The sequence below is a fragment of the Eurosta solidaginis genome, chromosome 1 (assembly GCF_040869045.1).
Source record: "Eurosta solidaginis isolate ZX-2024a chromosome 1, ASM4086904v1, whole genome shotgun sequence".
Taxonomy (NCBI): Eukaryota; Metazoa; Arthropoda; class Insecta; order Diptera; family Tephritidae; genus Eurosta; species Eurosta solidaginis.
The window spans coordinates 396,700,529-396,717,711 of record NC_090319.1 but is presented as its reverse complement, the minus strand read 5'-3'; the positions used below and the strand labels follow the sequence as shown (position 1 = coordinate 396,717,711).

Sequence of the window (17,183 nt, the reverse complement as noted above, 5' to 3'; positions counted from 1 at the left end):
CAACACATGCATATATCTGAGATACTCCTGAAAGTATGCAATGAGAGAAGCTATAAAATTGTGCAATTGTAGTTACAGCTGAGAAGTTTGAGAGCTGATGGACTAGTAGATTCTGGAAGCGCCTAGAAGATGCGAACGTTGAAATCAGAGAGTATAAAAGCAGTAGATGTAGAGGCGCTGGAATCCAGTTTGATTTGAGCTATCAATCAGTTTGGTTATTAAGCAAGCTATTCGTTGCACAGTTTGAGTGTTATTGTGAAGTACTTTAATAAAGGTCATTTTGCATTATTACATATTGGAGTTATTTATTCAATAGTTTAGTGATTCGAACTTAGCAGAGGGTTGCAAATAAGAAGATTTACAAGTAAATTCGTTACAATATATTAACATTGAAAATTAATAGTGGGAGCAACTCAAAAATTGGCGAAATTTACGATTTTCCATGGAATGCTCAATAAAGAGATAACCATTGACACTCGTTTCTTCATAAAACTTTAGGCGAGAGCGCATACCCTGCTAGACAGCTGTCAGTCATTTGAGGCATCAATTGACAGATATTGCTGATGGAAATTTACATTACAGCGTAAAGCAAAGTTTCTATCAGGTTGTTAGAAGCGACATGACAAACCTGATGTAAACATTGTGTATACGTGTATGCATACACATACACACCATGGTTTTCCATACGAATAAAAGGAAAAATTTATGCGAGTGCATTAGTGTTGTTAAAAATTCTGTTAATGTGTTGGAGTTTCCGTCAGCTCTGTTTAGCAGGGTATGCTCATAAAAAAAACATCGTCAATATAAATATAAAATGCAAAGAATCAGCTGCCCTAAGTTTTTCAAAAATGTTTTGGAGTTTTAATGTTTCTGAGTGATGGAGTTTTTTGATGGAGTTTTTCTATTTTATTACTTTTCTGATGTTATATATAATTTCATCCAGAATATAATTTCATCTAAAACGCTACTGCATGGTAAACCACAATAATTTGATAGCTGTGTGTATTGTGCCATTTTTCCTTAAAGTTTGCTGGCATAACCTTAAAATAGAAAAATGATTGAAAATATTTGAAAATCGAATATTTTTTTCCAAAATTTTGGATTAGTAAAACTGAGAGCCCGCGGAGAATCGCCCATATAGCCCACCCAAAATCAAGCTTACATAAGCAGTTATAATAACGAGGTTGAATAAGGATTGGTGTACCATAGTATAACCTTATTATAAGTTTTATAGCACATATGTATAAAATTGCTTAGACTTATAATAAGACACCATCTGACTTCAAATTCCTTTATTCATATTCATAATAACCTATTTCAAAACTTTATTTAACCGGGGTCACTCATCGGCAGTGGTTCGGACAAAAAGTGGATTTCCTTATTGAAAATATGTTTATCGGCGTTCTTATTATGCAAATAAAAAATAATTTAAAAAAAATTTAGTTTAGCGGTTTTATTGAAAACAATACTTACATGAAGTAATAATAATACTAAAAGCTACAAAATAATTAGGTAGGTCCTAGGTACTAGTCATCACACTCCACATCAATCTAGGGCGTTGATCAGACAATTAAATAAAAGCCTTGGGCGCGTGAAATTTCTAAAAATGTGAGGCGTAGCATAACCTGATTAAGGTTCAGTTGGTCTTATATATGACTATAAATATAAATTTAACGCGTCCAACGCTTTTATTTAATTGTCTGATCAACGCCCTAGATTGATGTGGAGTGTGATGACTAGTACCTGGGACCTACCTAATTATTTTGTAGCTTTTAGTATTATTATTATTTCATGTAAGTATTGTTTTCAATAAAACCGTTTAACTTACAATTTTTTTTGTATTATTTTTTTTTTTAAGTTTATAGTCTTTATTTAATTGCCTATTATTTGTCATTCTATATAGTTCATTTAGTGACTCATTATTACAAGAACGCTTTCCTGACAATTTGTTACAATCTAAGACCTCAATACATAATCCTTCCAAAGACTTTACTCGACTCTGCGCCACGTATGCTTGTACCTCCTGATGTCACTTCTACCGGACTGTATGTAATATTTGTTCCAAATATGAGCCACATCGGACATTATATGTCGCTTTCTATTCATGTATGTATTATGCATTGGCGGATCCAGGGGGGTAGGCACGGGGGCACGTGTCCGCCCCCCTCCAACCGGACTTTTTTTGTACTGCTGAGATTTTATCACAGTACATATTTTGTGGAAATGCACTCGAAAAAATTTCCACGGCGAACGTGCCCTCCCTCAGGCTGTATTCTAATGAAATCTCAACAACACTAAAACTACAGATTTCCGTATGTGCTACGACGACACGTCGTCCCGATCAGACAAATTTCCTGATCCAAACGCTGCTAGATTCTCCAAATGAAGAACTACTTCGCAGAGCTTGATCTTGACGGATTGAATTTGCATCATCAGTATCGCCTTGACGTTTCACAACAGTAGTGCACGCTGGCTTGAAACCACCCTTGAATTCTTTCTGGGAAATTATTTCGTTCGTTTTAGTGTATCCATTAGGGTTTGTCAATGCCAGTGTTTTTCTCGCGGGTACCTTGGGTTTTGATTTGTTTGGCCCATTCATTCCATCAACCTTTGCCCGCTTTACTTTCTTTGACTTTTGTGGTCTCTGTTGAATCTCGTCCACCAGTACTCGCTTACTGCTGAATCCTTTCTCCAAACTGAAGTTAAGTAGTATATCCTGGTTCTTACAGCGTGTAATCCTTCTCTGCATGTCGATTCTTATGTCATGGTCAACTAAGAAGTCCACTCCCAATATGACTTCATCAACGATCTCCGCCACAACGAATTTGTGTAGACCTTTCCAATTAAGACCTCACATACCACATCTCCTTGGACTTGGTTATACTCCCCAGTGACCGCACGCAACCTTGCTCCAGGTAACGGTTTTACTCTCCTGTTGAACAAGTCAGATCGGATTAAGGAATGAGATGCGCCCGTATCAACAGTCAGTACACGTTCTTTGCCATCCACATTCCCTGTGACGGTAAGACTGCTTGATTTCCTTCCAATTTGCGACACTCGATCTCTAAATCTGACTCGCTCTTGCTCATCCCCTCCAGCTTTGTTATTAAGACCACCCGTGCTGTTGAAATCACTAGGATCAAGATCGCAATGACGTGGAATGTTACGGGAAGCCCCCGCATTTGAAGCATTTGATAACTCTTTCACTCCGCTTTTGCGATCCTTTCAGCACCTCCAATATTGTGTTCACCCAGTCTGGCCTTTCTACCTCCAATAGTGAGGCAGTTTCCTGAGTCAGGGCATGGGATACCGTTTCAGCAAATGTTAGCTTTGGGTTTGCGTATGTAGCGCGTTTCGTTTCGACATCCCGTATTCCATTTACAAAACTCTGGATTTTTACCTTCTCGGCATTTGCTAGATGGGCCAGTCCTGCAAAGTCTCATTCGATTTTTGGTAACGGTTTTGCAACTCAATTTGGTATATCTGTTTCCTGTGTTCGCTTCCGTATCGCCTCTCTAGAGCGCTCATCAATGTTCCATAGTTGTTCCGTCCGTACTCTGGAATTATCTGTAAGATTTCAGCTGCAGGCCCTTTCAATGTCACGAACAGTGCAGCAACTTTATCTTCAGCATTCCAGTTGTTCACTGCTGCGGTCTCCTCGAACTGTAGCTTAAAGGTCTGGAAAGGAACAGAACCGTCAAAAGATGGGGTTTTTACCTTCGTATTACTCGCTGAAGCAGCCGGACGATTAAGATGCAACTCCTGGATACGTCCTCTCAAAGCATCCACCTCTGCCTCGATTTTTTCCTCAAACTGCATTATTTTCTCGTCCATACGCGCTTCCAGTTGTGCAGAGATCTGCGATGATACCTGTGCTGAAATTTGTGCCGACATTTCGGATATTCGTGCGTCTTGTGCTTGAATTTTAAATGTTATTTCTGACGACATCTCTGAGATACGTGTCTCCTGTGATTCCAGTTGGGATGCCATATATGTCTTCTGCTCTTCCAGTTGTGATGACATATTTGTGGATATTTGTGATGAAATTTCTGTTATGCGTGCTTCCTGTGCTTCCATCTTGGATGTTATACGTGTCTCCTGTGATTCCAGTTGGGATGCTATACTTGTCTTCTGTTCTGCCAATTGATATGACACTGTCGATGTTTGAGCAGATATTGCAGCCAAAATCATGTTTAAGTCTGTGCTCGTAACTGTCCGCGATCTTTCGTTTTTCTCTTCAATTTTTGTTGTTGTCTCGTCCCCATCAGGATGAAAGACATCATCGTCCACATTAATTCCTTCCGACTCCATAGCGTCTCGTAGCCGTGCTTGAAGTTCGATCTTATTGCCGGTTGTATTCAATCTACGGTTCTCCAACTCCTTTTTCAGTTGCTGGATCCTTAATTCGCTTAACTTTGCCATGTCCAAGTTGTATTCGAAATCTTCAGAATTTATTCAACAATTCCTCTTCTGACACCAATTGTAACGGATTTAGTGTAATTCCGCTTATTTTAAGCCTTATACTAACGTTCGTGTCGCTAAACTGTTGATTAGAGCACTCCAATATTCTGTATGACAAAATGGTCTTTATTAGACTGCTTTGAAAGTACTTCAAAATAAAACATACTTCGCAACTGATAGCGTATTCAAAACAAACTGATTCTTGCTCACTCATCTGTTGCTCCATTTATACTCTCTGCTGTGTCGTTCGCATACTTCTAGGCGTAAATTTCATGAGAATCCACATCGAAGAAGTTCAATCACTAACACTGTGACACGAGAATTTTATATACAAGATTTTCTGATTAGATTTTTTGAGCTCAGAGTTAATTAAAAAAATGTGTCAAAAATTATAAGTTTAACCCCTTATGTCAGGTTAACTCTGAGTTAAAAGGTTAACTTCCGTTCTGCAAGTGGGCCTAAGTGTGTAAGTTTATCTAAACTTGCGAAATTGTAGCGCAGTAAATTAGTACTGCTAAATTTCAGTATGCATTATACTCAGTTGCAACTGAAATGTGTCTCTCGATTTTATCTCTATATAATAATTGCCGCTAGATGGGTCTCCTAAAAATTATCTACGTGATGATAAGCATTTTTTTACCAACAAATGTAGATGTGCCAATGCGCCGTGCTTCCGCTCATTCCATTGATCTACGTCCCAAACTAACGTGAAGGTCCAACGCCCTTTACTCGAGGCCTTCCACCGTTCTTGCCACTTAGCTTAGCTTAGATGCCTGTACAACACTTCTTAACCGTTTCTATATGTGATACATTACACCTACATACATACATAGATATTACCATACGAGGGGGTAAGAAAAAATAGTTTATTTGATTTATAAGAATCACCCTAATGTACCTGCGTACATATTAAGTATTAGTTAATTGAATTAATTATTTAGTTTTGTCATTGTTTTGGGAAACTATGTAACAAATTTAGGTTAAAATATTTCCATTGTTTGTGACCGTATACAAAATAAAAATATATATGTATATACACAATCATATTGTAACAAATTTGTGGAATTCCGATTTTTATGCACCTTCTGCTAACGTTCGAATCGCTAAACAGTTGAATAAATCACTTCAATATTCAGTATTGCAAACTGGTCTTTATTTAGTTTACTTTGGGAGTAGTACTTCACAATTATATCGAAACTGATTAGTTATTACTCAGCTTGCGCTGCTTTTATACTCTCAGTTTCCTGGCTCACCCATTTCTCCTAAGGTCTAGTAATTTCGCGAACAATTGTATGCAGTGCACGGACTTTACCACTTTATTGGTAGATCTACCAACTTTTTAGCCCATTTTCATTTTCTACCACTTCTACCACCATAGCCAAAAAATCTACCAACATTTGCCTTTGTAAGGAAATTAAGAAACGATTCAATTTCGAAGACGAAAAATTACACCTTTTGGAATATTTTGACCCAAAAATATTTAATCTAGTCAAATGACAACGATTTTTCCCTTTTCCATTTCACAAGACTTCCATGGAAATTCTTAACAACGGATGGCGATCACTAATTTTATATGATAAGGAAAAAATAGAAAAGATATTTCCGACGATATCCTTAAAGGATGGATAAAATTGGGAACTGAAGAATCTTCTGGAAGAAAATTTGTTTGAAAATTTGAGTAAATAAATGTGCTCCTTAGCAATATTACTTCACAGTAGTGCTGCCGCAGAAAGGTCGTTCTCTATAATGAACGACATAAAAACCACCAAGCGTAATGGATTAAAAATTTCAAGCACTTCCAATCAAATATTAATAAAAGAGTATTGTATCGGACGAAGTTTATTTCAGCCTCCAATTGAATTAATAAGATTTTATAAAAAATTTTAATTTGTAGAAGCTGATTTTGTTCCTTGTATTTAATAACACCCATATCGCACTAGATTTTTCTTTTGATATTTTCTGAGAATTTTTTGTTGTTGAAAATTTGGTTTTTATTTTGAAAAATTTGTGCACAAATTCAATACAAGAAATAAATTTGTTTATGAAAGAAAGTAGTAGTCATCTACTCGCAAATATTTTCCTGCGCTATATATTATTTTATCAGTTTTTTATGAATAATTTTGAATGAAAATAAAAAAGTGATAAGATAACATGCCAGTGTGGCAGAAAATACTGGTACATTGGAAAATTGTTGTTGAATTAGATGTATCGGTAAAGTTTCCTCAGTATTTGAAGCTCAGAATACAGGAAAAAACAAGTATCATATAGGCATAAGCTATATTTACATGCATTTTTTTCTTTTGTTTACATGTTTTTTTTTTTTAAGTGTTATTTCAGTGAAATGTGCTTTATTTCTTTTACAATAAAATATGAACTGTTTTGTACAAATATAAAGTATAGCTATTGTTTTCTTGAAAAAAAAAAAAAAATCTACCAACTTCTACCACTATTTTAATTTTTCGTCTACCAAGATTCCCTTTTTAAAAGTCCGTGCACTGGTTGTATGTATGTAATGCGTGGTTAGTTACCAGCTATATACATGTATATCTGTAGTCCATGCCTCTCCCATAGCCATATGCGTGTGTATGTGTGAGTAACTACTTAGGCTGATGACTACATATTTGTGTGTGTGAGATATCTCTTCGTCGCCTTCTACATAAGAGTGGCTGCTTTATTGTTGTGCATTTATTTGGTAGCAGATTAGTGATACTAATATTCGTCACAATATGTCAAAAACAAATTTACCTACTATTTTGCCATTACTAATTAGGTATTTGTATTAACCGAGGCGTAAAACCGATTAAACTACGTTTTTTTTTAACTCTTTCGGTTTCGGTCCCGTTTCTGTCAACTACGCAGAAAGGTATGCAACATTTAGAACCATTTGGTTATAAAGATCAACCGCGTAAGTCCAATGTAAAAGTATCGAAGTTAGGCTATTATTCCTTGTGACCATGTGAAACTAAATTTTGCATACTTTTCCGCGTTCTTGATACTGTTTTAGATATTTTTGGTGATGGAAGCGTTAGCGAAAGGGGGCTGGTTTCGTTCTTCAACATTTATTTCGTTTTCATAATAATAAAAGTGTAAAGGCAAAAAATATTTATTTAATGATGTATGTATGTACATCTAAAGAAAACCGCCCCAAATTCCAGCGTTCGCTAACGTTAAAACTCCATCGATAAAAAAATCTAAAACACTACCAAGTGCGTAAAATGGTATGCAACATTTAGTAACATATGGCCATTAGGAATAACAAAAAGCCTAAGTCATATGTAAAAGTGTAAGAGTTAGGCTGTTATTCTTAGTGACCATGTAGCATACTTTTCTGCGCACTTGGTATTGTTTGAGATATTTTTGGCGATGGAGTTTTGACGTTAGCGAACGCTGCCCTCAAATTCCAACATACATATACAAATACCTGAAACAGTATTAAGTGCGCAGAAATATATGCAACATTTAGTACCATATAGTCATAAGGAATAACCGCCTAAGTCCTATGTAAAACGATAGAAGTTAGGCTGTTATTCATTTTGACCATATGGTGTTAAATGCTGCGTTAAAGCTCCATTGCAAAAAATATATCTAATGTAAAAGTGTAGGAGTTAGGCTGTTATTCCCTTTGACCATATGGAACTAAATGTTGCATACTTTTCTACGTTTTGGTGTTAGCGAAGTTTGGAATTTGGGGGCAAGTGTTGTTATCCATCACCTGATTGCTTCTTCTTAAAATTTTACATACAACGACTTGGTACAACAAAATGTCGGTAAATCGAAATCAATGTAAATTTTCTTTTGACTTGACATTCTTCTGCTCTGCGAATTGAATTGAATTCGCTTTGCCATTGCCTTGTATGGATTGGCCTTGTTGCGATGTGAAATTTAATAATAATATATAATTTAAGATTTTAAGAATTAATGAGCTTAACACCTGTAAATAATATCGTCGCCCGCTAGCCAGAAGTATGAACGTGCAATTTTTCAGATTTTGTGGTAAAGGCCTCTTTGGATTACCCTTTAGATTCTCTAGATTATACTTAAATCTAGAGCTTCCTCCGTACATGGAAACCCCATTAATTTGCAATGACATTTTCACGAATGTATAATTCAATCACACAAAGTTGTGCCAGAAAAATGAATGTGGCACATTGTGTGACACATTCGTTGATATGGCTAAACAATTTTTGAAAAAAAAAATTATACCGATGAAGAATATTTAATAGCTTAGGTTAGATTAGGTTGAACTGGCCGGTCCATGAGGACCTCATATTGACTGAATAAGTCCGTAGTGTTACCAAAAGTTTGTTTTAACGGCCAAACTGAAAAAACCCTATCAAAAACCAGGACCTATGTTATAAAATAACTCCGTACTCTTGGCAAATACTAGAAGCTTCCTAGGACTTAAGCCACTTGCTGCTTCTAGATCTGACAGCTGTATCACTCCTAATAGCTGGAGTCTTAGCCTGGGAAGTGCAGGAGAAGAGCACAGAACGTGCTCGATCGTTTCCTCCTCCAGCCCGCACTTCCTACATCTGCTATCACTGACCAAGCCTAATTTAAAGGCATGTGACGCCAGAAGGCAGTGTCCAGTCAGAATACCCGTCATGAGTCTACAGTCCTCTCTTTTTAATGATAGAAGCAACTTTGTTAGTCTAAGGTTGTAAGACCTGCACATAATCTTCAACACTTTACATCCCCGCGCTTGAACCCACGCCTTTCCTGCTTGGTCGATCATGTGCACCTCTCGCCTTCGCTTAATTTCGCCCAGTCTAATTGGGACGTCTACGGAGAAAGCTTCAAGGGATGTGCCCTGTTTATCTAGTTCATCCGCTTTTTCATTCCCATCTATGCCCTGGGGTCCAATATAGATGTATGCTTCTCCCTGTCCCGATTCTCTCCGGGGACTGCTTACACTCCAACACGCATTTAGATGCTGTGCTATGCGAGATTATTGCCTTAATTGCTGCTTGACTGTCAATATAAAAGTTAACTCGATTGCAGCTTAGGCTATTTGCTTCCAGGGTTTCTACTGCTTTGGTTACGGCTACTATTTCCGCTTGGAAAACGCTACAGTAATCCGGCAGCCTGTAGGATATGTTTATTTCCGGATCAGCACAGAATACCGCAGACCCTACTCATTCCACTACTTTGGAACCATCTGTGTACACATGTATCGCCTCGTCCGCCATTTGAGCACCCTTGCGCCAACCGTCCACCTCTATTGTGGCCTTAAGATCGCCCTCGAAGCGCAGATAGGGAATCAGGTAGTCTGTTCGTCTTGTGATTGATGACGCTATACTACTATGGCCGTATGGTCGGCGCTAAAGCTGCCCCGACGCACCGAGCCTGGTTGCAGTTGTTAACGCTATGTTCTTTGCTACCAGGTCTTCAGGTGGAATGTGCAGAATGACATACAGTACAGCTGTCGGGGTTGTTTTCAGGGCTCCCGTAAGCATTGATATTCTGCATAACCCTCTAATTTTTTGAGGTAGGTTGCTTTTTGTGCGGCTTTCCACCAAACAAGAACTCCATAGTATAGGATAGGGCTTACAATCGCTGTAAAAGTCCAATGAGAAAGAGAGGGCGATAAGCCCCACGTACACCCCAGCATTCTTTTACATGCATAAAGTGCCGTTGAAGCCCTCTTCACCCTCTCCCCCACGTTTAGCTTCCATGACAGCTTACTGTCTAGGATGGTTCCTAGATACTTTGTGCAAGGTTTCTTCTGTAGGGTCACCCCTCCTAACTTAGGCCTGATCCAATTTGGGACCTTGTACCTCTTTGTAAACAAGACCATATCCGTCTTATCCGCGTTGACTTTCAACCCGACATTTCATGCCCAAGTATGAATATCCCGAAGCGATCGATCCATCAAAAAGCTAATCGTTGGAAGGCACTTTTCACTTATGACAATTGCAACGTCATCCGCGTAAGCCGTAAGTTTTACGGGTCCCTCATCAAATCGCCTGAGCAGTTGGTTGATGACCAGCGTCCACAGCAGAGGTGATAGCAGCCCTCCCTGCGGCGTTCCCCTGTCCACTGATTTCGTGGCCTCGTACAATCCCCATTGTGATGTAATCTTCCTGCAATTTAACATGCCTCCGATCCATCTGGTTAAGGCTGGATGTACTTTAATGTAATTAAGACCATCCACAATCGCCCATTTAGAAACATTATTGAAAGCCCCGGCAATATCTATGAATACTCCTAGAGCATATTCCTTATATTCCAGGGCTTTTTCTATGCTTATTACCACCCTATGCAATGCGGTGTCTACCGACTTGCCTTTGGTGTACGCATGTTGTGTTGTGGAGAGCAGCTTTTCATCCACGTTGGACTTTATGTACACATCTATCAGCCTCTCAAAGGTTTTGAGCAGAAATGATGTTAAACTAATGGGTCTATAATCTTTGGGATACACGTGACCGATCTTCCCCGCCTTTGGTAGGAAAGATACACGAGCAGTTCTCCAAGAGTGCGGTACATGATTTAGTCTTATGCACCCATCGAATATTATTTTAAGCCATTCCACGACCGCCCTACTTGAAACTTGTAGCATGGCCTGGAATATACCATCTGGGCCCGGCGATTTAAACATGGAAAACGTCTTCACTGCCCATTCGATCTTGGTATCGGTCACCAAGCCGGGCACTACCCGCTCGGTGGTCGAAGTGTGAGTGCTGTCTGCTTGCTCTTCTAAACCATCTCCCGATGGGAAATGTGTATCGAGAAGCACCTCAAGGGATTCCTCACTATTACGTGACCATTCCCCGTTCTCTTTCTTTATTAATCCCTGGACTATATTTCCCCTTGCTAGGACTTTTCTCAACCGTGCTGTTTCGCTGGAGCTCTCTATGTACGTACAGAAACTTTTCCATGGGATTCTCTTCGCCCTGAAAATTTCACGTTGCTAGATCCTCAGTAGATCCCTGTACTCGTCCCGACACGCCTCGCTTTCCGCGGTCTTTGCTAGCTTAAACATTTCTTTTACCTGTCTTCTTAGAAGACTCAGCTCATTGCTCCACCATGGCGGCTTTGCTTTTCCTCTTCTTTGAGGGCAAGCTTTGTTTTTATGTATATAAAGCATAATATCCGGAAAAAAAAATAGTTATTTAATTGAAGGCAAACCGGTTTATTCGAAGTCGTTGTCTCTTTCCAAATCAAAACTAAAATACTTGGAAAAATTGTGTGAAAAAGTGGTTATACCAAAATAATATCATTATTTTTATAAAAATCTTGAGGGCAACGCTTTTCCCGAATTTCCCAAATGCTGTGATGCTCCGAATCCCTATCCTCCAATGGAATTGGCCTAGCATGTCTTGGCTTGGCCCTAATGTTATTTAAAAATCAATCTGTAGTGATTTTTTTACGTCTTTTGAGGTTAAGGCCATACCCATGACCAGTTGGGCCAATTCTTATAGCTTATTCGGATTCAGCGCATCAAAATGCATAGACAGCATGGACAGATTAACCTGATCCGACTACTTTTAATTTTTTTGTATAGATGTGTTAACAAAAAATATATCAGCTTTTTAAATTTTTGTTGTGCCAGAAAAATGAATATTCTAAATCTCGGAGAATAGAAGTGATGCGAGCAGAACAATTATCTCAGTTAAAAGAGCATAGTATGAGTATAATATATAGGTATATTTTTATATTCGAAACTAATTCTTCTAACTTTGAGAGAGCAATAAACTTTGAACTCGATTTCCCAACATTTTCATTTTGGCACATTCATGCTTCTGGCAAGCGGGCGACGATATTTGTTATTCAAGCACATATAATTTTTGTTTATTGAGGAAAACTGAAAAGAAGGAAACATTTACTGGCATATTGCGATGGTACAATTTCGAAAACAGCCATGTTATTATCGTAAAGCAATTTCGTAATATTTTTTTTTTATTTCTACAGGTTTCACCGATGATCGAACCACGGTCAAACCGCTAAAATCGCAATCGCCTAACCATTTGGCTGCTGTGTTGTATTTGCTTTCTTTGCTAATGTCAATAAACAAAAATAATTATTGAGTAACAATTATTATTTACCAGTGTTAAGCTCATTAATTCCCTAAATCTTAAGTAAAATCGAACCCAACATTAAATATACAAATATAAAAATAAAAATAATAAAATTGTTACCTAATATAACCATTCCAACTCAACATTTCTTCCGTTTTAACGATTTATGTTTACAAACATATGTACTTCATTCTGAAAATCGGTTCAATACCTTTGGAAGTATTTAAATATAACTTTGGATCACTAATGTTGTTGTTGTTGTAGCAGTGCTTCGCCCCATCCAATAGTGCGGCCGATCACAAATTGTCATCTATATCCTCTAACGGGAGTCCAAAGAAACTTGCTGTTTCAACAGGGGTGGTCCATAATGAGAGGGGTCTTATTGGAGTTGGTTCTACAATACAGTTAAAGAGATGGCTGGTGTCATGTGAGGACACATTACAAGCAGTACATATGTTTTGTATGTCGGGGTTGATTCTGAATAGGTAAGAGTTTAACCTGTTACAGTATCCAGATCGAAGTTGAGCTAGAATGACTCGCGTTTCCCTACGGAGAGTGCGTTCCTCTTCTGCTAGTTTTGGGTATTGTTCTTTAAGTACAGGATTCACCGGGCAATTCCTGACATAGACGCCCCACGCCTGTTTGCGGAGTTCACTAAGGACCTGCTTGTGTTTTTTAGCTTCATACGGCTGTGTTCTCAGGTGCCGTATTTCTTCATAATGCTTACGGAGATGACTCCTTAAGCCCCTGGGAGGTGTAGGCTCATCAATCAGATGTCTGTTGGGATGCCCAGGTTTCTGGGTATTCAAAAAGAACTGTTTGGTTAGCTCTGCATAACGGGAAGTATTCTCGCCTCATTATATAGATGGTGTTCTGGTGACATAAGAAGACAACCCGTGGCGGTCCTGAGGGCGGTATTTGGGCAGGCCTGTAGCTTCTTCCAGTGAGTTGTCTTTAGGCTTGGCGACCATTTCGGGAACGCGTAGCATGCAATCGGCTGGCCAATTGCTTTGTAAGTGGTAATGAGCGCTTCTTTATCAAGATTTTGGAGTGTAAGACAGTCGGTAACGTTGTGCCAATGACGTGGATGTTCAACATGTATCCACTGGGGCAACAGGTGGCAGGAGGGATGTAGATGTTGATGATTCCTAGCTTAACATCCCCTGACCGGACAGATAAGCCGTGACGTTCTAATACATTGTCCCTGCGGTCGAGGTCGGGATCAAATATATTATATTGCACTGAGTGGTGTATGATAAACGCGAGACCGCCTCCATTTCCGCTCTCGCGATCTTTTCTGTGGACATTATACCCAGAAAAGGTCTGCTGTGGGCTTAGTCTATGCCGCTTCATGAAATCGACTATCTCCATGATGTTCCCAGTTAGTCCATTACAGTTTAACTGCAGAATTCTGAAGTGCAGCGGGGGAAACGTCGTCACTCTAGTGACGGGTGATTACGCCTGAGTTGTAGGACGGACGCAATTGCTGTTGTGGCCCTGGGACTGGACGTCCCTGGGGTACGTGGTGCAGTTGGGTTTGCGGGGAGTGCCACGAAATCCCCCAAAAAATACCCAAACACAAAATCCCCAAAGAAAAAAAAATACCCAAACACATAATCCCCAAATTCAAAATCCCCAAAATCAAAATCCCCAAACATAAAATCCCAGTGCTATGATAAACATCATGACCGTGTAAAAAATAGCAATATCTCTTTCCTCTTTCATTCATATTTATGTATGTATAACTATATATTCACGTTTTGGCAATACATATTTTTACTTATCCATATATAGAACTGCTAGTCGCTCTAATTCGAACAAGCTAGCAGAAGCGTGTACTACGCAGAAGGACATCACCGTGGCGGTAGCCACGGTTATACCACACATCGGGACTTGGCATGGCGTAGCCCAGGGTTATTTTTTATAAGCGCGGCCAAAGGCCGCCTATGCAGAAAGTTGATATGGATTATTAGCCTTTTTTGGTCGCGGCGATTTTAAACCTAATTTGAATTTATTTCACATTTAAAATGGGAATTTTGTGTTGGGGATTATGAGTTTGGGGATTTTGATTTTGGGGATTTTGATTTTGGGATTTGGTTTTGGGGATTTTGATTTTGGGGATAACGTGGTAGACCCGGGTTTGCTGCCTGGCAACATGGCGCAATGAAACCCGTCGAGGGGTTGCCGTCGTGGAGACCAGAACATCTACAGACTACGGGACGCCCTTGGGCGTGAACAGCAAGGAGCCACAAAATATTTATAAAAGTTACGAGGATGTCTGGTTTTGGGATCGAGCCCAGAGCAATCTGTCCGATGCAACCATCCCTTGCACGTGACACACTGACAAGAGTATGACCGTCCTAAAAAGATTCTTTTCCGGCAAACGTAGCAAAACCATTTCTCAGAACCGAACGACCCGGATTGGGATCGATACCTTCCCGGAGCAGGAGAGTTTGGCGCGGTCCCGCTGCAAGGATCTGCTGGGAGGATGGCAGTTTGTGGGAGGGACGCAACAAATTAAATGGGGTTACACTGAAATGACAGCCCTTGATCAGGAAAATCCCGAGTCGCTCCGGTACATAGAACCGGCTGCCTTGGGAAGCGAATCACTTTGGATCACTCTGTATATAGCGTTTGGATTTGATTTAAATCATGGGTCGGCAAAAATTTTAAAGCCATTGCCCTTTCGCATACGCAATTAGATCACAATTGTGCTATTAGATGCAGATCCCTGGGCTGCATTCAATATATGTGAGCTTTGAAATGTACATTTGTCTTTCATACAAAATACATATATGAAGAAAAAGTGTACATTTTAAAACTCATAGTTACTGAATTTACCTCCTGATTTAAATCCACCTAATCTGTCGCAGAAACAGTTTTTATGAATACATATTTGAGTGACTAAATCTGGTGCTTTCCGGCATAACCGAAAATATCACTTACCGCTGTTTTCGAGAAAACCAGTCCTAAAGATTTTAAAGGACTCTTGATTGTGCAGTTGTTTGGTTGAGAGATATTATGAACTGAATGTAGGATATTACAATTTAAATTGATATTTTTGGTAAGATTAACCATAACAAGCCATAGAAATTTGTTCGGAAAAGCGGCAGTTTTAATAGCTAGTAACATACTACCAATTTCTTTTGTTTCAGAGATAGCACGGGGTGCCTGAACCATGTTATAATTCAAAGCCATACCACCACCTATGTCTATACAAGTTTTTGGAAGCTCATCTCAAGTTTCTAGCTTTTTAAAGTATATTCTATATAAGTTCGTACATTTGTGGTAAAGGCCAAGCAGCGCGATCAATTTTTGAAAAAAGTAGGTTTATTAAAGGCAGCGTTGCCAAACTAAAGATAAGAAACTAACAAATTATCTGGCTCACAAATTGAACCAGACTTCTATCAGGATTTATCTGGCTCAAATCATTGTTGTTGAATTTACATGCAAAATTATTTATCTGGCTCAGGATCTTTGCGACGGGATGATGGCTTATGTTCTCAATCCACAAACAAAGCCACAAAAGTAATGCAAAAGGAATTCAAAAACTTACGTTTTGCTGGTATTGTCAGTAAATTTCCTTACACTCTTATTTTCCCGATTTTATCCTATTGTTACGAATTTAGGGAAATTCCGCTTATTCCAAACCTTCTGCTAACGTTCGAATCGCTAAACTGTTGAATAAATAACTCCATTATTCAATAATACAAAATGGTCTTTATTAGACTACTTTGAAAGTACTTCACAATAACACTTATACTTCGCAAACAATAGCGTGCTTAAATCAAAACTGATTACTGATTCCTCAGCTTGCGCTGCTTTTATATTCTCAGTTTTCCTATGGTCTAGTCATTTCGCGAAACTGTATTCCAGAACAATTATATCCCTTGCTTGGTTATTAGCTATATACATGTATACCTATTTGTAGTTTATGTCTCTCTAATAGCCATATGCGGGTATATGCGTCAGTACTACTTCGGCTGATGATTACATGTATTTGCCAGTATCTCTTCGTTGCCTTGTATGTACATACATATGTGTGTAAATGATGATTGATTTGTTTACGTACATACGAGTGGCTGCTTAGTATCAGCTTAGCGATACTAGTATCAGGTTAGTGATGCTAATATTCGTCACACTATTTGAAATTAATCGGGTTCAATTTAAAAAACTATTTTCTTCTCCAAACTAAAACATTTGTTATTTACATTTTTGAATGAGGAAAAATCAAAATTTGAGTTTTCCTTTTGTGTTCGTTGTGGTGGGAAAACTTTCAACGTGCGTTCTTTCCAAGTGACGCTAGCGCAGAAAAAACGACGCAAAAGTCGAATGTATTTGGGCCTTTAGAGGTACATAAGTAACACAGCACACAGCACTGTGTTCTGTTATTGTGCCAACACTTATATCAAATTTCGATAATCAGCTGTAACATAATTGTGTTAACAGAGTGTGTTAGCACTGCAAAGCGTGCCTTGTGTTAACCAGAGAACATTATAGAGAACCGCCAACAGAACGAATAGTAGGAAACAGTAAACCATCACATCGCGGGAAGGTAATTTACCATTGGGGAAATTTTGCATGAAATTCGTCAATTCCAACGATAGAAAAATATTATTTTGATATAATAACCACAATTTAACTATTCTTTAAGGTTTTCAAATTGCACACAAAAGCATACGTTTGTTCGGGACACTAGTCAGA

The 17,183-nt window shown here is 38.7% G+C and overlaps 1 protein-coding gene across 6 annotated transcripts in view; it reads left to right on the top strand.

The window, feature by feature from the left end:
- Window positions 1-17,183, top strand: part of Skel (DM13 and DOMON_DOH domain-containing protein skeletor) — a 174,227-nt gene that overhangs the window by 112,568 nt on the left and 44,476 nt on the right. Inside the window, exon 5 of one of the 6 annotated variants that reach the window (XM_067763753.1) lies at window positions 12,373-12,538. The exons of the other annotated variants lie outside the window; for them this stretch is intronic. Within the exon in view, the coding sequence (XP_067619854.1) occupies window positions 12,373-12,408 (36 nt within the window). The 3' untranslated portion in view covers window positions 12,409-12,538. Of the gene's footprint in view, window positions 1-12,372; window positions 12,539-17,183 lie in introns of those variants that run through there. 6 annotated transcript variants of the gene reach the window in all.